The sequence below is a fragment of the Chenopodium album genome, chromosome 5 (genome assembly GCF_948465745.1).
Source record: "Chenopodium album chromosome 5, dcCheAlbu1.1, whole genome shotgun sequence".
Classification (NCBI taxonomy): Eukaryota; Viridiplantae; Streptophyta; class Magnoliopsida; order Caryophyllales; family Amaranthaceae; genus Chenopodium; species Chenopodium album.
The window spans coordinates 12,652,103-12,675,217 of NC_137838.1; the positions used below are offsets into that span (position 1 = coordinate 12,652,103).

At 34.3% G+C, this 23,115-nt stretch overlaps 2 protein-coding genes across 2 annotated transcripts; both read right to left on the minus strand.

The window, feature by feature from the left end:
* Positions 1–946: 946 nt before the first annotated feature.
* Positions 947–9,008, minus strand: LOC145630464 (MLO-like protein 1). Its single transcript, XM_081682722.1, has 14 exons — positions 8,883–9,008; positions 8,413–8,470; positions 7,791–7,981; positions 6,206–6,322; positions 5,419–5,482; positions 5,110–5,177; positions 4,899–4,973; positions 4,441–4,529; positions 3,851–3,900; positions 2,748–2,788; positions 1,852–2,067; positions 1,570–1,637; positions 1,367–1,427; positions 947–1,219 (listed from the first exon to the last, which is right to left on the minus strand). Exons 1-14 carry the CDS (start codon positions 9,006–9,008, stop codon positions 980–982), a joined length of 1,464 nt encoding a protein of 487 aa, XP_081538848.1. The 3' UTR covers positions 947–979.
* Positions 9,009–9,841: 833 nt separating this feature from the next.
* On the minus strand, positions 9,842–12,278 carry LOC145630465 (cell division cycle 20.1, cofactor of APC complex-like). Its single transcript, XM_081682723.1, has 5 exons — positions 11,784–12,278; positions 11,403–11,678; positions 10,731–10,997; positions 10,073–10,654; positions 9,842–9,979 (listed from the first exon to the last, which is right to left on the minus strand). Exons 1-5 carry the CDS (start codon positions 11,832–11,834, stop codon positions 9,842–9,844), a joined length of 1,314 nt encoding a protein of 437 aa, XP_081538849.1. The 5' UTR covers positions 11,835–12,278.
* Positions 12,279–23,115: the final 10,837 nt, after the last annotated feature.

Sequence of the window (23,115 nt, forward strand, 5' to 3'; positions counted from 1 at the left end):
AGGGCTGAAGTTATGGCACCTGTGGGAGTCCTTCGCTAACCAAACACACACGAATCAAGACGTCATCGTCGGCTATGGTACTACTACTAAAACCTCAATTGATGAGAAAGAACAAAATTACAGTTGAGAGAGGAACTTTTTAACTAACCATTGCAAAACAATACTTAATCAGCTCACTTGGACTATGATGTTATTGTTGAACACCCCCTCATTTTTGGCCTTTTTTTGCCATGGTTTGAACTTTGAACAAACCAAGCTCGGAAAGCAATTTACTCCATGCTTTAGCCTGTTCCGAAGGTAAAACTTTGGTGTATAATATCACTCTTTTGAGGCAATCGACATTTCGGCTGGAGTTTTGCCAATCTCATCCCCTTTAACAGAATGTGCGAATCTCATCTAATAATTTGGTTTGAAGTAATAAGGATATCCAATTATCTATGTTTTTTATAACATTTGTGAATTGCACGATTTGTCATTCATCATCCATGTATTAACATATAAGTATATTAATATTAATATATGGGTGGGTGGACTCACGGTGAAACAGACTCACCCAATACTTTATGTAATTGTATTATCATATCTTTTTTAAATTTGTCATTATTTTTCTCGTATAACATAGAAAAAAAAGCAACAAGATACCTTATCTTAGAGACTTCTAAGTGTTGAAATTGTAACACTAGATCTACTACATAAAGAAAGAAATGAAACATACTAACATAGGAAGGCATATAACACTAACACCCAAGATCAAACCAGCAACTCAAATTCATGTACAAGTCTTGCTCCTTGCATAAAAACAGACAACTACCAAACCCTAACTCGACTAACAACCGGCAAGCAACCTAGCAAGGCGGCGACACCTGAAAAGGCCAAGAAGTCATAGTAAATCATCTAGTATACCTCATTGATCCACAACTCCGCCAACAAAGAACAAACCCTCTAAACGTCCAAAAATTACTACATTGTCGATCCATTGTTACTTAACATGATCATTTTCTAGTTGTATCTCTTGTATTGTCGAATCTTGATCGTGTTGCTTGTCACTCATAGTAGATGGTCTTATAGCAGGCATAGACATAGTTCTTTTGGGTGTTACTTTCTTAGTTGTATTAGGAGTATGCAAAGATGTCGTGGTTTTTTTGGCCTTCTGTGCCCAATGTATTAGCCCTTCTTGTATGTAATCCTCGAATATCGCCTTGTTGAAGGAGCTTCCCATCTACATGTATGTACATTGTATGAGTTAGCTAGGTAAAGAACAATGTTGTAGTATAAAAACATTCATATATATTAAATTTTGAGACAATGAAAGTCTACATAAGTTAATTTAGGAATTATTGAATTAAGTATAAAAATGAAAAATTACCTGGGTAACAATTGCATAGAGTGGTAATGTGCTATAACTGCAGACAAATTGCACAAATGCCCTGCATAAGCGTTTAAAGGAGAACATATAATAAGTGTAAAAGTCAACATGGTGCAATGTTTTTAGCACAGAAGAAATATAACGATATAAAAAATGTGATATATTTAGAATGAAGCTAGAAATTCAAGTTAATAGATCATTACGCAATCACAAGTCTTGGTATGGTATAGCCAATTGAACCCATGATGCACGAGTCAAAACCATATTGTACCTATAAAAAAGAGAACACTTTTAAATCATGTCTCTTTAATTTGAAATCTATAACTTTTTAAAAGGAATGCAAGTCTTATATATGACAGAATTATAATAACTTATTCATTGAGCCGTTAGAAGCTAATTTTAAAAATATAAAAGTCACCTCGATATCACAATAAATTATTATATATCAGTACACCTTAGAGATGTTAGAGATGAACGTAACGAACCCAAATCCAGAAGAAAAACGCAACTTCGAACGAGTTCTGAAAGAGAATGATATGAATCAAGAGAAGGAGAAGTCGAGGTTTGTGAAACCAGAAGTGAGTGTCTGATGGATGGATTTCAACATTTCCATCAATTACAGAATGCCTTCGACTTTGAGCAACCTGCTTTGCAAGTTGGATGATTATGTGCTCCAATTTTGTACCCACGCAAAATAATAGCTGCATGTAAAACATAGCATAAGGATCACACAAATTCTTGAATAAGTGGGACTTCCATTAATTTATTGTAAGACTGATTAATGTTTCTTTAAAATTATTTATAGTTACCATTTTTTAACATAAATACACTATAAAAATACTCGTATTGTATAAGATAATTGTATTAGCCTTTATAATATGTATCCACAATCCACTGGAAAATACACATCATATAACTATAATAACTAATATATAAAGCCAGGTCACGAGGCAGCGACACTTGGCGTCCTAACTTTTCGCCAAGTGTCGCGTCACCTTTGATAGATTTAGATAGATAAGTTTGTTGTTTAGAGTTTTATTTTCGATAAAATACCAAATAATAAACTTGGATAAATATAGATAGACTTGGTAGAAAAAAAATTATTTTAGAATTCTATTTTCAATCAAATTGAATTATAAAATAATTTTATCTTAAAAATCCATAAATAACCCGGGCATCGCACGGGGCACAAAACTAGTTAACATAAAATCAAATAAACTCGTTATAAATTAGGGTTACCCTTAAATGGGTTAAAGTTATCTTAAATTATTAAAGTTACTTTCAAATTAACCGTCTTTCAATAAAATTAACAAAAGTCTATCTTATACAAAACTTATTGTACTAGTATATATTAGCCTTTAATTAGAGTACAATCACTTACTAGTAGCGGAATGAAAGCAATCCAGAAATAAACATGGTACCCTGCACATTGATGAAAACCAAAAGAACAAGTTGATTTGCGGAATTTTTAGCCTTTAATTAGTAATCCGTGGTTTATACACACGGGTTTACAATGCTCATCATACACCCGGATAAATAAAAAAAAGGCGGAAAGAACATCCTAAGAACGAGATAAAAACTTAATAAAATTTTCTGAAAAATTACACATTATTAACGGAAAAAATTTAGAGGTGATAAAAAATCGAGTAGGGCCGGGCCATATCATAATTTCTCGTGCCCAAACCCGTAGAAAAGTAGCGGGTTTTGGGCTTTTTTCGAACCCGGTTCGAGTTTTAACTAAAAATGCATTTTTAGGTTTGCCCAAACCCACCCTATTTCGGGCCAGATCGGGTCGGGAAGCGAGTCATGCCAATGTTGATCAACTCTTAAAAAATCCTTACCAAAAATATCATTTCCCCAAAAAATAGTTTTCTATCTATCCAAAAAAAAATTCAACTTCCCATAATAATTTAGTTTTTTTTACTCTAATATTATTTTCAATTAAAAATAATTTAAGATTTCAATATCAAATTTCAAAATAACATATGTTAAAAGAACATAATTTATATTGTAAAGTACATATAGTTAATACCTAAATAACACACTAATCAAACTCAAAGAATATATGATAATAAAAGTAATTTAAATATGACATATGATAATAAAAATAGAATTTGGACGTCATTACGACCTTAAAGAACATACACGCCAAATTCAAAGAACATACTTTGTATTGTTAAACCCAAAAAAAAAAATATATGTTTATCAACATATGTTAAATAACATAAGTTATAATGTAAAGAACATATAATTTTACTCAAAGAACACACTGATCACACTCAAAGAGCATATTAAAGGTATGTTCTTTGTCAAACATAGGTATGTTCTTTATCAAACATTATATGTTCTTTCCGCCTTTTTTGTTTACCCGGGTACACCATAAACATGGTGCACCCGGATGTATTATCTAATTTTCATTAATTAGAGTACGTGAATAATACATAATTGATAGAGTAAGCAAAATATAGTAACAATGGAGCTTACCATTAACATTTAGAAACAAAAAGACCACCACAAATAACCAAAGAAACCAGCTGCAACCAATCAAATTATTAATGAATTGTTAAATAGATTGCTAAAGCTAAGGGAAACGTAAATATGAAAGAGTTAAAAGAAAGAATTTGAGAAAATAATATTAATTCTCTAAATTGGCCAAAACATTAACAATAGAGTTGCTTAATATTGACACGTGATTACTGCTCAACTACTCGTAACATGCAATTTAGAAATTGGATATGTTAGGGGCTTAGTGCTACATATACTTGCATCTAGGGGTGTTCAAAAATATATGATCCGAAATTTCGGATATCCGATCCGGTTTTAAGGTTTCGGATATCCGAAAAAAATTTCGGATTTTCGGTTTGGATACAGATCGAATTTTGTCCAAAAATTTTAACTACTCGATCCGAAAACCTGACTATCTGATCCGAATATTCGATTATCCAACCCGAAAATCCGGATATCCGATCCGAAAATTCGAATATCCGAAAATTTCGAATCGGATTCGGATCGCAATTTCTCCGATCTGGAAATTTCGGATATCCGTATTCATTTATTCAGATCAAATAAATTACCTGATTCCAACAACTTTCTTGAAGTCAGCTTCATAAGCACGAACCATGTACTTGTGAAAATTAAATTTGGGATTACCCTTGCAATGTGTCTGCCAAACAAAATTAGTTATTAGTGGCCTGAATTTTTAGGGAAAAAAAAATATCATACTACGGCCTATTTTGTTCAGCTTAATTTCAGTTCAGTTCTATTCAATTTTTAATTTCTTTCTCTCACAAACAGTTCATTTCAGATTAGCTCTATTCAGTTTAGTTCAAATCAGTTCAGTTTAGTCCCAATCAGTTCAGTTCAGTTGTTTTCAGCAAATAGGAACAGACCCGTATGTATAACTTTTGGGTATTATTTGTGGGATATAAATTTTTTTTTTTTGTTACACTTAATAATTAACAAAGCTAGTGTAAAGGTAATTTGTACAGAAAATTTGGAATGAACGTTGTTGCTGAAGAGTGAAGAAACTTACCATGATGAAGCCCAAACGCATAGTGATGTAATCTGATTCTGTTACTGACCCATAATATTGTTTGAAAAATGCTTGCTGAAAAACAATGAATTTGTACACACAGTACGTAAATATCGATGTGACTAATAATACGGGACAGAGTGAGTACATTTCGTATTAATGTAGGCTAAAGTAGCATTGTAGCAAGGCGTTATCAATATTCGGTACGTACCACCCAACCTAGCAATGTGTAATGGACTGCCCAAGAACGACCTTTGATAAAATCATGTTGCTCTACGACTGTGATTTCATCTTTTCTACCTGCATATATTTAAAAGTGGATTTACTTTAAGTAATAAAGTACTAGTAATATAAAGAATTTAAACAATAAAAGTATATAAATTATTACATTGGTTTTAATTTATATACTTATCATTGGCATGTAACTTGTTTCAAAAAATTACAAGAATATTGATGATGAAAAATTGGTAAAACCATAAAATGACAAAGAATGTTATTAGGAAGTAAATTAAGAATATACCATGTTCAGGATCAAGCTCCTTTTTGTGGATCAAATCTTCCCACGTTTGCCATTGACTTTTTATCTACAATATCAAAATTGGATAAATGATTAAGAATATGGTTACTGTTTTTTTTTTACTGCCAAGTTTTGTAAAAAAATAATAATATAAAGGACAATAATTTTTTGTTGCTAGGAGAAACTATGTACAATGCATTTTCAGTTCATAAATTAATAAAAATAAATATCGTATTGAGATGATGCTAAATTTGTAGTATAACATTTGATTCATATAGTATCATACTAGATAATTCCCGAACCATGCTCGGTTCAGTTTTTGAAATTAATACGGAGTAGTAATTGAAATATAGAAATCTTTATAGAAATGTAAGTAAATAGTCAATCATAATAATAAAATTTGTAGATTAATTAATAATTTTGCAAGAATAAAAATGTTTAAGAGGGAAAATTCCCTTGCTCCAAAAAAAGCCTCCACTTCAATATAGATATATAAATGAATATATAAAGATGTTAATTCCATTAACATTTGTCTCTACATCTACTAGATTTCTTGTATTAGACATGTTAATGGTATTATATTAGTCGAACTCTTACTATTGGCGTACGTGTTTTTATTAGAACATTATGTTCGTGTTAGTATATAGTTATAGATTGATCTCCTAGTCTCCTACAAAGCATTATTATTACATACAATGTAAACACATTTGTTCAATTGTTACCATATATAATAAGATTAATCTAGCTAATAAAGCCCTTGAAGAATGTAAAGAGATCGAGGATAAATGACCTTAAAGCCGCCAAAGAGAACAGTGAGGGCGCACATAATCACATGTACAACAGCTAATACAAATATGAATATGTGCAAATGATGTAGCGCTGTTACTGATAGCAATGGAACTTTTCCCTGCGCAAAAAAAACATTTTAAAGAAATTATTAAAGCAAAAGAAATATAACAATACTCATAATAATTAATTGGTTATTATAAATTCTTTCAAAAAAAAAAAAGGGGGGGGGGGTTATTACTTATTATGAATTAAACTAATTTAATTGCATGTTTGCATGCTGCATATTTTGCTTTATATTAATGTACATTTGTGTTAGTTGATGATATAGATTAAATAAACTAATTGAAGGAATTAGATTCTGATTTTGTGATCTATACTTTTTAAAGGATATGATTGTTTATGCTTTCTTTAATAGCTTTACACATTAATTTAATCGTGAATTATATTCATATATATACATATAATTTATTAGGATATCAAAGCTTTCTTGCTTGTTAAGTCATAAACTTGGGTCAAATAATACCTCTATTTGCTCTTAAATGTGCTTTACACTTTGAAATATAATGTCCAAAGTTTAAAAAATATTAAGTATGATATTACATATTTCAAAATGTGGTCTAGTAATAGTGTGCTAGATTTGTTTTAATATATATCTTACACTAAATTAACAATATTATAAGTCAAAGTTAAATTGAGTATAAATAAAAGTCAAAAGAACTTTAGCTTTACTTTGTATATTATACATTTATACTCATATTACTTTAGTTATATAACTAGTTTTGTGCCCCGGCGATGCCCGGGTAGTTTATGGACTTTTAAGATAAAATTATACTATTATAATTCAATTTGATTGAAAATAGAATTCTAAATTAACTTTTTTTGCTACAAAGTCAATCTATATTTATCCAACGGGGTACGATACTTGGCGAAAAATTAAAACGCTAAATGATGTTGTCTTGTGGCCTAATTATAAATTTATTATTTGGTATTTTATCGAAGAAATAACTCTAATCTTATTCTAAAATTCTATTCTAATTTGATTGAAAATAGAATTCTTACCTAATTTTTTTATCTTATGAAATCTAGAAATCTATCCAAGGTGGCGCGAGATTTTTTATCATATGAAGTCTATTTAAACCTATCCAAGGTGGCGCGACACTTGGCGAAAAGTTGGAATGCCAAGTGTCGCTATTTCGTGAGCTGGCTAAAAGTTTAGCTTAATATATTAGTTATATGATATGATGATTTGCGAGTGTGGACTATATAATCTATATTATACTTCGTATCGAACAAAATCAACTGATTGGCTAAAAATAGTACCTAGAATTTGTTATATACACCCGGGTGTACGGTACACCTAGGATCATTTGCTCATTTAATCAACAAATGAGCAACAGCTATTTATTACTCATTTTATAATGTTTTATATCATATAAAAGTGTAAAAATATGATCAAACCGGGCTTAAAAGAGTCAATTAGACTATATTTGACCTTAATAAAATCAGGCTAATAAACACCGAATTTCAAGTGAAGAGAACTATGTCTGATATTGAAGGGAAAAAAAAAAGTCAATGTAACAACGTACCTGTTGTTGACAATAAGTGTCAGTAGACTCGGAGAGAAGATGACGCCAAGTTGCATGAGTTTGAGGGACAATTTGAGGTTCCTTCTTACAAGGAAGCCATTTATTTGCCAAATTATGAGAAATGCATAGTCTACCAATTCTTCCTTGGAATACCGTCAGCAACAATGATATAAATCCCACCAACATCAATTCTGCAAAATAATAGTCATAAATTTTTTAGTAATCCGTACAATTAAATAAAATTATGTAGTCAAAACTTGTCATTTACAAACATGTGCAAGATATGTAAGTGCAACAATCTACGGACGGAGTAACAAATAAAGAGTTTGTTCACATTTACTGAACTAAGTTGAAGTGAATAGAATTGATTGGAGCTGAAATGAACTAAACTGAAATGAATATTTTATGAGAGAAGAAAATTAAGAGCTGAACTGAATTGAAATGAAATTAAGTTGAAGTGAACAAGCCCAAAGTACAAAGTCATACGATTGAATGGTGATACAAACTTTATAATGTATTGTGTTACAGAGTAATACTATTTTAAATGACGGGTTTTTATATGAAATTTAACATTTGTTAGCTTAGCTATGAACAAAATGGCAAGAGACATGATTATTAGTACCTTCTTTGATTTTTTGGAGGGCTTGATAGAGGGGCTTCCTGTTCGACTTCTTCAAGTACTGAATTAAGAACACCAAACAAGAAGCATAATTACATGAAAAATTTAAAAAGTATTAGACTACAAGCACAATTAATATTTATAACTATACTTGATAAGGAATAATAATTTTGTACATTCATGATGAGTACCTTACAAATATAAGATCTTAAAAACAGTCAAGTAATTTGATTCCTTAGGAAAAAAAAATACTACCTCCGTTACAGATTATGTGCAACGATTAGACATTTTTCCTCTCTGTTTTATGTCAAATCGTTGCACATAACTTGTAAGGGATGTAATATTAGAATTTTATGTTGTTTCCAAAGAAAAATAAGATATCTTTATTTCTTTGATAAATTGAATAATTGATCATGAAACTTTGATAGTACAAGTTAGAGTGTAATCGAGGAAGAGATCGAATGTGTGCATACCTTGCCAGTGAAGTGAATTAACCTCTCGGCGGCCAAAGAAACGAGGACGAAAACCATGCATACGAATGCCACCACCCATGTTGGTGTCGATTGCAAGTTAGTTTCTCCTACTCCACCCCCACTCATCTCTTTAGAGTTCTTTCTTTAAAGATCACAATGAAAATGATCAAGGAATTTGAGTGAGGAAAGAAATGTATGTATATATGAGTAATAAAGTGTTATTTCTTTTATAATAATGTACGTATCATTATGAAATTATCAATCATACAATAAAATTTTGGAATATTGATGAGTCTTTTGACTTTTACTTTTTGCAAAGTAAAAGTTTTGGGTTTTTTAAATTTTTATTGAAGAATATGGCATATAATTCATATGGACATTTAATTAAACAATATGATCTTGAGGTAATGTAGTTTTTTTAGTTCTTTCTTTCAAACTTCGTTGTTGATCAAGTTGTAATTTGATTCCCCCAAGTTTTATTGCCCCTTAATTAAGAAATATTAAAAAAAAAATTAAGATTCATATTTATTTATTTCAATTATTTTGTGGTTGAATTGTGCTTTATGCACTTCAATACTTAATATTTTATATTTGGATAGTACACATTAATATGAATCCAATGTAAGACTATGGTCATATTAGAAGTATTGAGATTTGAGACCATGGTCTTGATTTATAGACTGAGTAAAAATACAACCAAAATTTTTGATACCATGTTGTGGAATAGTTGGAAAGCTAAAGTATATTGCAATGTATTAGTTATAAAAAAAAAAAAAAAAAAAAAAAAAAAAAAAAAAAAAAAAAAAAAAAAAAAACTACAATGGTAACAACTAACCTAAGCTTAATCCTAGAAATTAGGTATATACATGGACTAACTATAATGACAAACTAAGAATGTATATCCCGTAATTACAAAAGATATAGACAGAAACATTTTAGATGATTGACAATATCTTGTATCAACGGATGCGACTTACATGAGCAAATGGCTCACGAGTCGCTCCTAACTTGGTCTTCGCCTGAGCTGGATCACCAAATACGTTCCAGATGTGCAGGGTCTCGTCCCCTGCAGAGGCTACTGCCAAGCCATCAGGGCTCTGTAACATGCATTCCAGAAAATCAGTAAAATACAAATAATGAGGTTACTTGAGAAATAGAAGCTGCAGTTCTCAATAAACCAAGAAAATTACCTGAGACATGTAAAGTACTCTGGACGTATGCCCAGTAAGCTCTGCCATCTGCACCATTGATGGGTAATTCCACAACACTAAACTGTTATTGGGAAGCCCGTGTGAGCTCAGCAGCTCGCGCTCATTATTGCTCCATATTAAAGCTGAAACCTGGGATCCAGTGTTTACTGAGTTCAAGCATGCACCAGTATTAATGTTCCATAATTTTATGCATTGATCGTTCATGCCTCCTCCAGAAGCCAGCATACTACTCTGAAAGGGACACCAAGCAAGGGCTTTGACTGCAGCAGTGTGGTTTTGAATCCTGTGCAGCCACTGAGTAGATGAATTTATTCTGGCCATTGACCGGTCCCAGATATGCACAAGGTTGTCGTTGCCTCCACTGGCTAGATATTGGCCTGATGGTGACCATTTTAACCCACAAACTTCACGCCGGTGTCCTCTGTAAGTTTCAACTATATGACTCCTAACTCTCAGGTCATTGTTGTTGATTCTACTGTCTGCTGATCCAGTAGTGAGGATTTTACTATTCCAAGCCAGTGAACAGATACAAGCTTGGTGGCCTTCCCTTAATGTTCTCAGCTGCAAGAATGACGCGATAACAGTAAGAAATCAAGCCAAACATAAGACATATAAAGCAGATGAGAAACAAAATTACCTTTTTACCGGAAACAGCATCCCAGACTTGAACTTCAGAATTGTCCAAGCCAATGGCAATCAGACAGCCAAGTGCCCAACTCACAGTCGTTATTGGGCCTTCATCGTCAGATACAGTCACAAGCTCGCGTGCAGTATTTGTGGATGCATCCCACAGGTAAACTGTGTTTTTAAGAGCGATGGCAAGCACATTGTTCTTACCCCAGTCCAATAAATTCAAGTAGTAGTCATCTATTAAGCCAGGGCATTCTAATGTACGTTCTGAAGTCTGTAGAATTACAATTGTGAACAAGAAACGATCAAAATGGTGCAGGACACACTAACAAAGTAACAATACAGTTATGTCATGTTGGCTCATGTCATGTGATGCGACAAATTTTACACTGACACTTATCAAAATCAATAGGCAAGTGCACTTGTGTTTTGTGTAGTTTAAGCAAGAGTTGGTGATTCCAAACGTTTTTTGCTTAAGAATATTGGAAAATTGTTGCCAATAGGTGCAAATTTATCATATATTAATAGCAAAAACTTGAACAACATGATACAAAAGCAAAAACTTGCAAAATAAACTAACTTATTATAATTCACATCATACTTGAAACAATATAATTAAGTACCAATTTAAACTATAGATTGAAACAGATTGATAAATCAAAGAGAAAAGTCTATATACCTGAGGAACACTGCAAAATCGCCTTCGGAGAGACATAGCGTCCAAGTCAGAGGTGTTTAGGGGAAGTGAGGCAGGTGGGTTGTTACTGAAAGCAAGAATTCTAGGCCTGTTCATCCCAAATACCTTCTTCAAACGTTTCCGATACGCTTCCTTCGACGGCGAATACGGTGATTTCTCCTTCTCCCTCTTCTTCTCCTTCCACCCTTCTGTCAGCATGTGGTGCGCATAATCGAAATCCATAGCTGATCTGTTTGGAATGAATCGATCCAACTCCAACTGATTTTTTTCAAATCATTCACAAAAATACACAAATTATGAATAGCTGTTAACCTAATTTTCGACAAAATTTGTGATTAAGAAAGAGGGAATTTTGATTCTTACATTTTGTTTACTTCGATTTCGAGTCAAATGGTAGCGAAAGTGAATTGACATGGTGTAAAATCGATCGAATTGCAAAATTGCCAAATTCCGACGAATTCAACAAATCCCTGAAATTCAAATCAAAAGAAAACAACACAACAAACAACAACAGAAACAACAGCAACAACAACAATAGCAACAACAACAACAACAACAACAACAACAACAACAACAACAACGACGACAAAAATAATGCAGAAAGAAGAAATATACAGAGCAAATTAAAAACAGAGTAAGTATAATAAAAGAAGAGAAATTGAAAGAAATAAAATGAGCGATTACTGAATTACGACAACGAAAGGTTGGCGCTTGCAGAGGAGATAGAGAAATTGAGAGCGATTTCAGGAAATTGAAGCGTGGACTAGTTTGATGAATGAAAACGAGGGAAATAGTTTGGCGAACAAATTGAATGTTGTAACGGTAAAATAATGTTTAAGGGCGCGCTTCTGTTGTAATTGAACCGCCTTATTCCATAGTTAACTATGACCATGACCTGTCATTTGGTTGGCGCCACATTTAGGGTTCATTAATGGGTTAATCCAGGGGTGATCAAAAATTGGGTCGAGTCGGGCCTTAACATAATTTCGTGTCCAAATATACAAAAAGTAGTGGGCTTGTCGGGTCAAATCGAGCTTTTTAGGCTTTTTTTGGGCCGAGTTCAGGTTTTGAACTAAAATTGCGTTGTGCCTAACACCTGCCGTATTTTCAGATCGGGTCGGGTTAATGTTGATCACCTCTAGGTTAATCTTGTGTTTGCCAATGCAACTCCCTCCGTTTTTTTTTTTGTTTTTTTGCATCACTTTCCTTTTATGGGTTTTATATTATTATTATTTGCATCACTTCTATACATAGTAACTTTACACTATATTTTATTAGTTCTCTCTCTTACTTTAAACCCCACCCAAATTAATTTATCATTTTTCTATCTCATGGTCCTCATTACTCTCTCACTTACTTTCACTTTCATGGTCCTCATATTACTTTTACCATAATAAATTATTCATCCACTCACATTATTAATTCATTCTCCTAAAACTCCGCACACTTGGAAGTGATGCAAATAAAAAAAAACGGAGGGAGTATGTAATTTTATTTTTATTTTTTTGTAAAAAAAAAAAATGTATGTAATATTTCATTAATGGGTAGATCTAATCCGCTTAAGATTTAACCAAAAAAAAAAAGTCTAGTCAATAAAATATAAGTTGCTGAGAAATCACGGTTCTAATAGCAACATAAATGATTTACTTTGTAGTTAGACTCCGTTTGTTTTAATGGAAAATAACTTTTTGAAAAAATGATTCCCGATGGAAAATTATTTTCAACGGAAAGTAAAATTGTAAAAATAATTTTTCTTTGTTTGTTTTCTTACAGGAAAAATTATATAGAAATGGAAACATAAGAGTGAAAGGGAGAATGCGGATGAAAGGAGAGATATGAAATGTAAAGAATGAGGAAAATGTGGCATATCTTCCTTTTAGAAGAAAAACATTTGATACTCTTATGAGAACTATTTTTCACCATTGAAAAAATTACGTTCTATCAATTTACAAACCAAACAATGGAAACTGAGAAAATTGTTTTATGTGAAAATATTTTCCGTCAAAACAAACATAGCCTTCGTTACTTTATCCTTTACCTCTTTCAATCAATCAATAACTTAATACTAAAAGCGAAATCAGTGATGACACATGTCATTCAATGGTTATAAATTTTCCCTCCACTCTTTATCTTTCCTTATGAAAAATATTTATAGCCTATACGAGTAATATTTACTTTCCAGTTTAACGATTATATTTTTGCCATACGCACACAAACGAAATATTTTTGAATGTATATATTTTACTGTAATTCTTTTTTTTAAGCATATAATTGTTAAATTAATGTTGTAATTCGCTATATAAGTTATTAAAAATCCGTGCATGGCACGGGACTTTAACTAGTGTAGTATATGTTTCAATATTAGTATTTTGCAACAATTAGGTAGTTCTTGACTAAAATGCATCCAATTCTATTGATTTCTTAGTTTTTGGATATCAAATTCTTTTAAAGACTTGTGAGGTAAAGATGATGAAAATTTGACAAAAATAAAACTACCTAGCATTAGAAAATAATTCTTTCTGTAAAATGAGTCTTCCATGTAATCAATTTCCGTTCCTATTATTAACCACTTTCTCCTTGCAAAGCCATTCATTAACTCCTTTTACATAGTTGCAGAACCATCACTACACTCTTCCTTGCCGTTATAGTCATCCACACCACGTTTCCCCCCATACAAACACCGCCTTCAACACCTACCACTCCCCACCCTCATTTCCATTGCACCCCAAGCTCCCAACCACACCATGAAGAATCACCACCTCTTCTCGTATCCTATTCCCTTGTCCTTCACCCCACTTCCAGCCATACGTTCACATCCTCTTCATCATAACACATCTACTCAGCCTATTCGTCTCCCCTTTCATTATCTACCTTATCTACTGAGCTGAACAGAAAAAGGGCAACGAATGGAAGACTATTGGCAAGTGTAGATAGGAAAGAGCATCAGGAAAAGTAGGGAGAAGTGGTTTGGTTATTTTTGGGTTGGTAATGACCCTAATGAACATGAACCTCTCACAGGTCCATCAGTGGTGATGTTGCAGGTATAAGCGCATAACAACCATCAATGGTGAAATAATTATCAAGCATGACTAGATACGTGAGAATCAACCATTATATACCTTTAATTAGAGCTCAAGAACCCTTGTTTAAAAAACTGTTTTTAAATTAAGGGGAACAATATTGCTCTTACTTTGAGTAATACTCCCGTATTTAGTAAGCACAAACACTTTGGAGCACCGCCACAGCCCACAGGCACAGTACTACAGTAGGACATGCAAAGTAGAGAGCAGTGGACTAGGAAATCAGGAACAAGGGGCAAACACATGCAGATACAAAGTTCAAATACATCCATTGCCAGTAAGATAAATCCAAGCTTTTGTGCAAGTATGCAATGAGACCAAAATTTTAACTATCATAGCAAAGGAAGGTACCAACTACATAGAAAGCTCAATACTAGCTCACAAAACAATAGTGATTTATGAATAAACGCAAAATACATTACTTGTGAGAAGCCATTAATATCAAAAGACAAAAGGAACTAAAGCGATACTAGAATATCCTAAGCATTATGATATTGTTGATGCACGACTTCACATTTTGCTATCCATTCGCTTACTTCTCTGAGGAATTAGGTCCCCTCTTCTTGCCGAATCCAACAACTGAAATCAAATGTATCATCATTAAAACAAGAACAAGATAATCAAGCACAGATTAGCTTATTGTGAAACCATTGTGGCAACAAAAAGGCCTAAATGAATTAGAAAACTTTGATAGCACAACGTATGATACTCTTCTGTTTTCACATAATTGCAGGCAAAGGCCAAAGAAGAGGTAACATAAAAATGGCAATCCAAAATGCAAGACCAATAGACCCGAGTCTTAAAGCACAAAGCTGATAAAACTATACTCTACACTAGTATTAACAGACATTTAATTAAACAACTAAAGAACTTTTTTTCTTTTTTTTCTTTTTTTTTTTTTGCATTTCTTCAACAATACATGCGAAACAACAAGTTGACAATGAGTTCTGTTGCTGAAAATACAATTTTAAACTACTAAGACCTTTAGAATATAAGACAATTACACCAATAATAATTTCCAGCACAGCACTAAACAAAATCAATCTCCACTTAATTGAATAAGTGACATAGCATCCCCCAAAAGCTCCAAAATCCTAACGTGGTACAATACATGCTCCACACTCAAGGCAATTTGTTTAACGGAGGTGGAACCATCAATTTAACAGTTGAAGTATTAACTTTGGTGAAAAGAAACAGAAAGAATGTAGCATTCTGTTTGAGGCCACAAACAACATGAGAAGAGTTTTAAATATAATGTCCTTGCTCTGCTTATTGGCAACTTCTAATTCGAAATAAAGAACGCATAGCATTCCCCAAAAGCTCCCTACTCAAAGGCAATTCGTTTCAAGGAGACGAAACCAACAATTCAAAACTTGAAACGAGTATGAACTTAGGTGAAAAGAAACAAAAAGAATGTAGCATTTTGTTGGAGACCACAATCAACATGAGAAGAGTTTTAAATATAATGTCCTTGCTCTGCTAATTGGCAACTTCTAATTCGAAATAAAGAACGCATAGCATTCCCCAAAAGCTCCCTACTCAAAGGCAATTCGTTTCAAGGAGACGAAACCAACAATTCAAAACTTGAAACGAGTATGAACTTAGGTGAAAAGAAACAAAAAGAATGTAGCGTTTTGTTGGAGATCACAATCAACATGAGAAGAGTTTTAAATATAATGTCCTTGCTCTGCTAATTGGCAACTTCTAATTCAAAATAAAGAATGCATAGCATTCCCCAAAAGCTCCCTAGTCAAAGGCAATTTGTTTCAAAGGGATGAAACCAACAATTCAAAAGTTGAAACGAGTATGAACTTAGGTGAAAAGAAACAGAAAGAATGTAGCAATTTGTTCTAGACCACAATCAACACGAGAAGAGTTTTAAATATAAATGCCCTTGCTCTGCTAATTGGCAATTTCTAATAACAAATAAAGAACACATACATTCCTAAAAACAACGTCCTACGAACTTAAGAAGAAAAAACATCTTAAGGTTCAGTTGGCCAAATTCAAAGACTAGCAATTTCCAACCAACAACGAAAGTATACATGAATTCTTCATATTTCAAAGAACATTAAAGACCAGCTAAATTGTTAAAAATAGAAATGTACAAATTATAGCAAATTGTTCTACAAGAGCACATAGATCGAAATGCATGAATACAAGATTCAAAATTCAATGAATTATTCTTCAAATTAGCAGCAATTCACAACCCACAATCAACAAAAATATCCACTTCAAAGACTACAATCAAATTCAACAATCAAATTCATTTACTCCACTAATCAACATTTTCACAAACAAATCAATCTCAATCTTCTGACAATAATCACAGATTACAGAAATTCAACAAAAATAAAAAAAAAATGGAGGAGAGAGAAATGGGTACCAGCAGTAACGAAACGGCGATTGTACTGCAAGCGCTTGTGAGCGCGACCACGGGGCTTCTTCTTCTTATCTTGAGAAGCAACCTTGGGAGTTTGCCCTCTCACCTTACCGGCACGTGCCAATGATCCGTGAACCTTACCTGTAAAATCCAGTTATCATCAACAAATTATCCACCATTTTTAAGCTCAAAATCTGGAAAATTGATTTCAAAGAGAAGAAGAGAGATTTGAAGATTACCCATTGTTGTTGATTTTGTTGTTGTTCTGCTGCTGCTGCTGCGATTTTTCTCTCTCCTCGAGTTTGCCGGCTAGGGTTTCTAGGGTTTGAGATTTGCAGTGATGTGAGGTTTTAAAGGAATGATAGAAAAATTATTAATTTTAAAAGTTAAATAAAATGGAGTTAGGTTTTTGGAAAATTTTAGGCCCATCAGCCCATGCTCGTTTTACTTGAAACTTGAAAGGTCCGATAAGAAAAAATGACTTGACAAATACAACAAAGGTCGGGTCAAATTCTCAATGATAGCAATGTAAAATTGCACATTCTCAATGGTAACAATTTTTTTAAAAAATTCTCACAAATAATATTACTTTTGTTAAGTTTCTCTAACATGACAATACTTTTTGTAATTAACAACTAATTAACTTAATTAAACAAAAAATAACTTAATAATTAACAAAAATTAAAAAAAAAAAAATTAGCCACCCAACCCAAGACCCCAGCCACCCCTGAAAATGTCAGGCTGTCAGCCTTAACACTCCAAAATCGTGGGCTTCTCTAATGGGAAATTAATCCTTATTTCGCACTATCATCAACCATTCATCATCACCATCCCTATTTCGCATCATCTGGTATTAAATTGGAGCATCAATTGAAGTCCTTGGTGCGATTGGTGGCCGAAATTGTTGTAATTGATGGTCAGATTGTGGTTGTCGATGGCAGCAATCGCGATTGATAGCCAAGTGGGGGAGAATTAAATTTTGTTGGGTTGCAGCTTGATTGATTTCGTTGAAGTGCTATGCTGTTGGTGCGATAATGGAGTGTGAAATGGTGGTTGTAGCTTGTGTGGGTGCGTGGCTGGTGCTATGTTGTTGGTGCGATATTGGAGTGTGGGGCTGTTGATAAATGTGCAAAGTGTAGGGGTTGATGGTTGACAGGGTAAAGTCGTATCCCCTAATAAAAAATAATTACCTAATTCACTAACTAAAGTAGATAGGGAAGTAGGGTCGATCTCCACAGGGAAACAAGTCTTTTTACTCCTAATTAAATATTATAATCTAAATTATTTAAGTAACCAATATTAAAAGTTGAATATGAAACTAAACTAAAAAGAGTAAGAAAAGGGAGAAAATAATATATAAAAGGATCTAGGGCATAGGTTCACCAATAAATAATACTCCGGGGTAAAATAGGGTAATCAATTATTGACATTGCATAAATAACATGATTAACAGGCTCTCGCAATTTATTAACCAACATAGATCTAACAGGCTCTCGCAATTTACTAGATCTAAGTTCTTATTGAAAATAGCCTTTAATATCAAATTAACATCTGCTCGATTCATCAATTTAATATTGCTATACTTTTACAAGCCGCAATTGTAAAACATTAAAACAATCCAATAAGAAATCATCATGCAATACCAACAATCAATAATAGCCAATCATCAATGCATCAATTAACCAGATTGTAAAGGGCTCTCGCTACTTATTACAATCACACAATTAATTTACCGGTATTAAACCTCATCTCTCGAATCTTGACTTAACCATTTATAAATTAACTTGCCTATTGAAACTAGACCTAAACATTAATTCTCATCTCTCGATTCTTGAATCAATATTGTCAAACTCATGCATAAAAGATAGGCCTAATCTAGTCACAGAGCATTAAATCAATCAATAGGAAATTAATCTAGCATTGATAATTAACAACAATAAATTACCCCTTCATATTATTTATTAGATCCCCATAAACCCTAGAAATTAAACTACTCACACATAATTAAATATAAACTAAGCAAAGCAATGAAATAAATCATGATCAAAAGAATAAAATAAAGAACTAAGATTAAGGGAAGAGAAATCGTTACCAAAACAATTCTGGAATTAATTAAAGAAATAATAACAAAGGTTTAGAGAGAGATTAAGAGAGAGAAAACTAAGTAGAGAGAGAAAGTCTAGGAGAAAGGATTCAAGGGAAGAAGAAGAGGAGAAGAAGAGAGAAGAAGATCTCCCCAAAAGAAGAGACGATCTAAAAACGTATTACGGAGGAGTATTTATACTCCGTACAAAAATCCTAAACTAAAACAAATTAATACGACTCTAATTGTTTCCTAAATAAACACGCGCCCGATCGGGCGAGGCACCGCCCGATCGGGCGCGCCTTTTTTCACCTCTAATAACAATCTCGCGCCCGGCCGGGCGCGTCACCGGGCGCTCCTCCCGCCCGGCCGGGCGCGCCTCCGGGCGCCAGCCTTTTTGGCCGGGCGGATCATTTGGGCCAATATTTGGACTTCGATTGGGCTCCAATTCTTCGGGCCAATCTGGGTTTCCTCTTTGGGTCTTGAATACTCGGTCCAAACGCCCCGGTATCACCTCTACCGAGCCCTTAATCACCGGTTCGATGTCTCTAACCGGCCCTGGGCTATAAACTCTGGTCGTGCTTCTCCAATGTTCGTGATTGCTCCAAAATATCTCGGGAAAATACTCCAAAAGCATAAATCCCTGCAAAAGTCAACCAAATCTACGAAAACACTAGAAAACACCAATTAGTAATAAAAGTGGCTCTAAAGAGCCAAAAACACTACTAATTATGACCAAGGGACGGGGGTAAAATACTATATAAAATGGATACATCAAACTCCCCCAAGCCAAACCTTTGCTTGTCCCTAAGCAAAGATCTCATCAATGAATCAATAAATATGCTTCACCCCAATAAGTAAAAATCAAGCACAAGCGATCCAGGGTAAATCAAATAAACATGCTTCAGAGTCAACCAATCAAATCCATCCAATTACCTTTCTTCCCTAACAATTGTCAAACAGAGCAAACCACAAGAGCATATAGAATTCAAGACTAGTGCTCACACACTCGACTCTCATTTATGTGGCGAGTAAAAGATGTACTCGATCGCTCTCCAACCACCCCTTTAATGTGAACAATGCCCTCCCAACTCACACTCTCGTGTGTATAAAAACAATGAACGCTCAATCCTACTAGTCGACTCGAAATATGCCAAATCATAACTTGCATTGATAAGCAACACTTTCACATTCATACAATTCTATGCACAAAGGTCGGAAGGTCTTTAAAGCTTGTAATATAAGGCTAGGGTAAAGGGTAGGATAAATTTAGAAATACGTGAGAGAAAAGCTATGCTTAAAGGAGCCAATCCTAATAAAACTCATGATCAAAAATAAATAATGATCAACGTCTCCTACATAACCAACTCTAACATCAACCAAATATACTCCAATCATAATAAATAAACCCAACTCTTACAATTTCACTCATAAGATATAATAATGGAGCAATAGAGTGAATAAACAAACTTTATTTTCCAAACTTGAATTTTCCATTGAGGCTCAAAATTATTCTTTACAAACCTCCAACTAGAGCATTTGAACATTTTTTTTTTTTATAACATCATGCTTTATTTTTTCAAGAAAATATAACTCTCAAACTCATCAAAAATAAACATGATCAACAACAAAACAACTTCTCAAAATCCCACCCAAATTGTGCAAATAATAAGTACACTACAAACTCCCTCACCTCACTCACTAATAGCTCCCCCAAGCCAAGCTTGGGACTAGTAACCAATGGGGCAAAATAGGCTTGTAATGTGGCTAATAAACAATAAAAAGTCAAGGCAACAACATGGGTAGCAAGAAGGGAACAAATGTATCTACAATATCTGGAGGCTACCTAAAAGAACAAATGCCTTCGTCCTCCACAATGTGCATAATAATGAATCATATAAATATTACTAATAGTAGCAAACCAATACTCAAATTCATTGACATACCAGGAATTATGGAACTATCACACATTCCTTACCAAATCAACTAGTCAAGCACTATATTCACAAGTAGTTGGACAAAATTGACGCATGTTAAGGTTTCAAGGCAATCAAACATCAAATCATGATCAACTAATCCACAATATTTATCATCAAATACCAGGGATCAAAACAAATTTGTAAAGTAAGGGGCACAAGGAAGCATGATTTATAATTCATTGGAACGTATTTTTGGATTTTTTTAATTTTTCAATTTTTTTTTTTTGCATTTATATATAAAGAAAGCAATAAAGCTAACCTAGAAAGCGAAAAATCTAACCTAAGAAAACACACCAAAAATAAAAGAAAAGAGAAAAAGAAAAATACCAAACCAAAATCTCCCCCAAGCCAGAATCAGACAATGTCCTCATTGGCTCGGAAACTAGCCCAGCATAGCTAGTCCTCATCATCCTCGTCCATCGAGCCGAAGCCCGCACCTCCACTGCCACCTGCACCACCTGCACCAGAAGAGCTCACGACCGACCAAATGCTCCAATCGTTCTTTCTGTTCCCGGCTCACGATCCGGATCGTCGGCCAATACGGGAGCTGTAAGTCTGGATCGTACTCCTCCCTCGAGCTGGAGTTCCTACCAAAAATTGATCTTGCTCTCTTTGAAGCCATGTAGAGAAATGGGTCGAAAATTTTTTGGAATTAAAACTGAAAAATTTTTGTATGAGAGTGAAGAGGATGAAGAGAGGATTACAAATATATAAAAAGTTTTGAATTTGGATTGGTAATGGAGGAGAAATCTTAGAGAGAAGTCAGAGAAAATTTGAGTTTTAGAGAGAGAAAGTAATGGAGGAAAGAAGAAATGAAGAAAGAAGAAAGAAAGAAAGAAGAAGAGACGCGAAAGTTAGCTCGCGCCCGGTCGGGCGGTGTCTCGCCCGATCGGGCGATATGAAGAGTTCTGGGATGATTCTCGCGCCCGGTCGGGCGGACTTCTCGCCCGGTCGGGCGATCTGACCAAAAATTTTCATCATGTTTTCGCGCCCGGTCGGGCGTCATTCGCCCGATCGGGCGATCTAACCACCTGATTTTCACCTTGCTCTCGCGCCCGATCGGGCGAGGCTTGCCCGATCGGGCGGACAAATTAGTCCGTAAACGTCAAAATTCGCGCCCGGTCGGGCGAAAATTCTTGTTTTTGGAACTCTACTCTCACGCCCGATCGGGCGAGCTTCGCCCGGTCGGGCCCGAGACTAAATCAGGGGCAAATTTCCTTCTGTTCTCAAAAAGTTGTCTAACTCTTTTCCTTCAAACCTGTACAAATACTAAAAAAAAAACTCATTAAATTCCCTCATCTCTCCTCACATAAGAGAACGAAAAGAAAAACTGGTCTAAAAAAAATAAAAATTAAAAATACGGGTTGCCTCCCGCAAAGCGCTGGTTTATCTAGGTCCCGCACGACCTTCTTACCAAGTGCAATTCCTAAGACCCTTGGCCTAACGCTTGATCGGGTGGTTTCTCACCCGGTCTAGCGATGTTTAGGCTGCGATGCGGCTTCCTGACATGTCCTGTGGGACGCCAAGCCGCCTTATCTGGTGGATCATCCATGACTTGGATTGGGGGATCTTCAATGCTACGCACTAAAAACCCTTCTTCGATCGAATGTTGCTTCAAATTGTCATTGTGTTCAACACTTGCAACTCGATCTGGCGGAACACTTACCGTAGGCTCGATTCGCACAACTTTCTCTATCGGTTCCACTTGTTCATCCTCGAAACCAAGACCAACATTATAGAATGCTCTTTCTATTGCATCGACTTCCTTCTGCCATTTGTCTATCTCATCTGAAATGGATGCAACACAAGATACCGCCTCCAAGGGATCTTTCTCAAGAGCTTGGGGGTTATCAGAATAATTTACAACCACATTAACACTGAAACATTTCTCCTCAGTCATGGAGCTTTTGAGGGTATTATTCAGATTAAAAACCACTTTATCGTCCCCTACAGATAGTGTTAGCTTACCACTTCTAACATCTATGACTGCTCCTGCAGTGTTAAGGAATGGTCTACCCAAAATAATTGGGGTTTGCATATCCTCAGCCATATCAAGAACAACAAAGTCTACAGGTATATAAAATTTACCTACTCTAACGGGGACGTCCTCTAAAACACCTAGGGGGTATTTGAAAGAACGGTCGGCCATTTGCAGAGTTATATTGGTAGC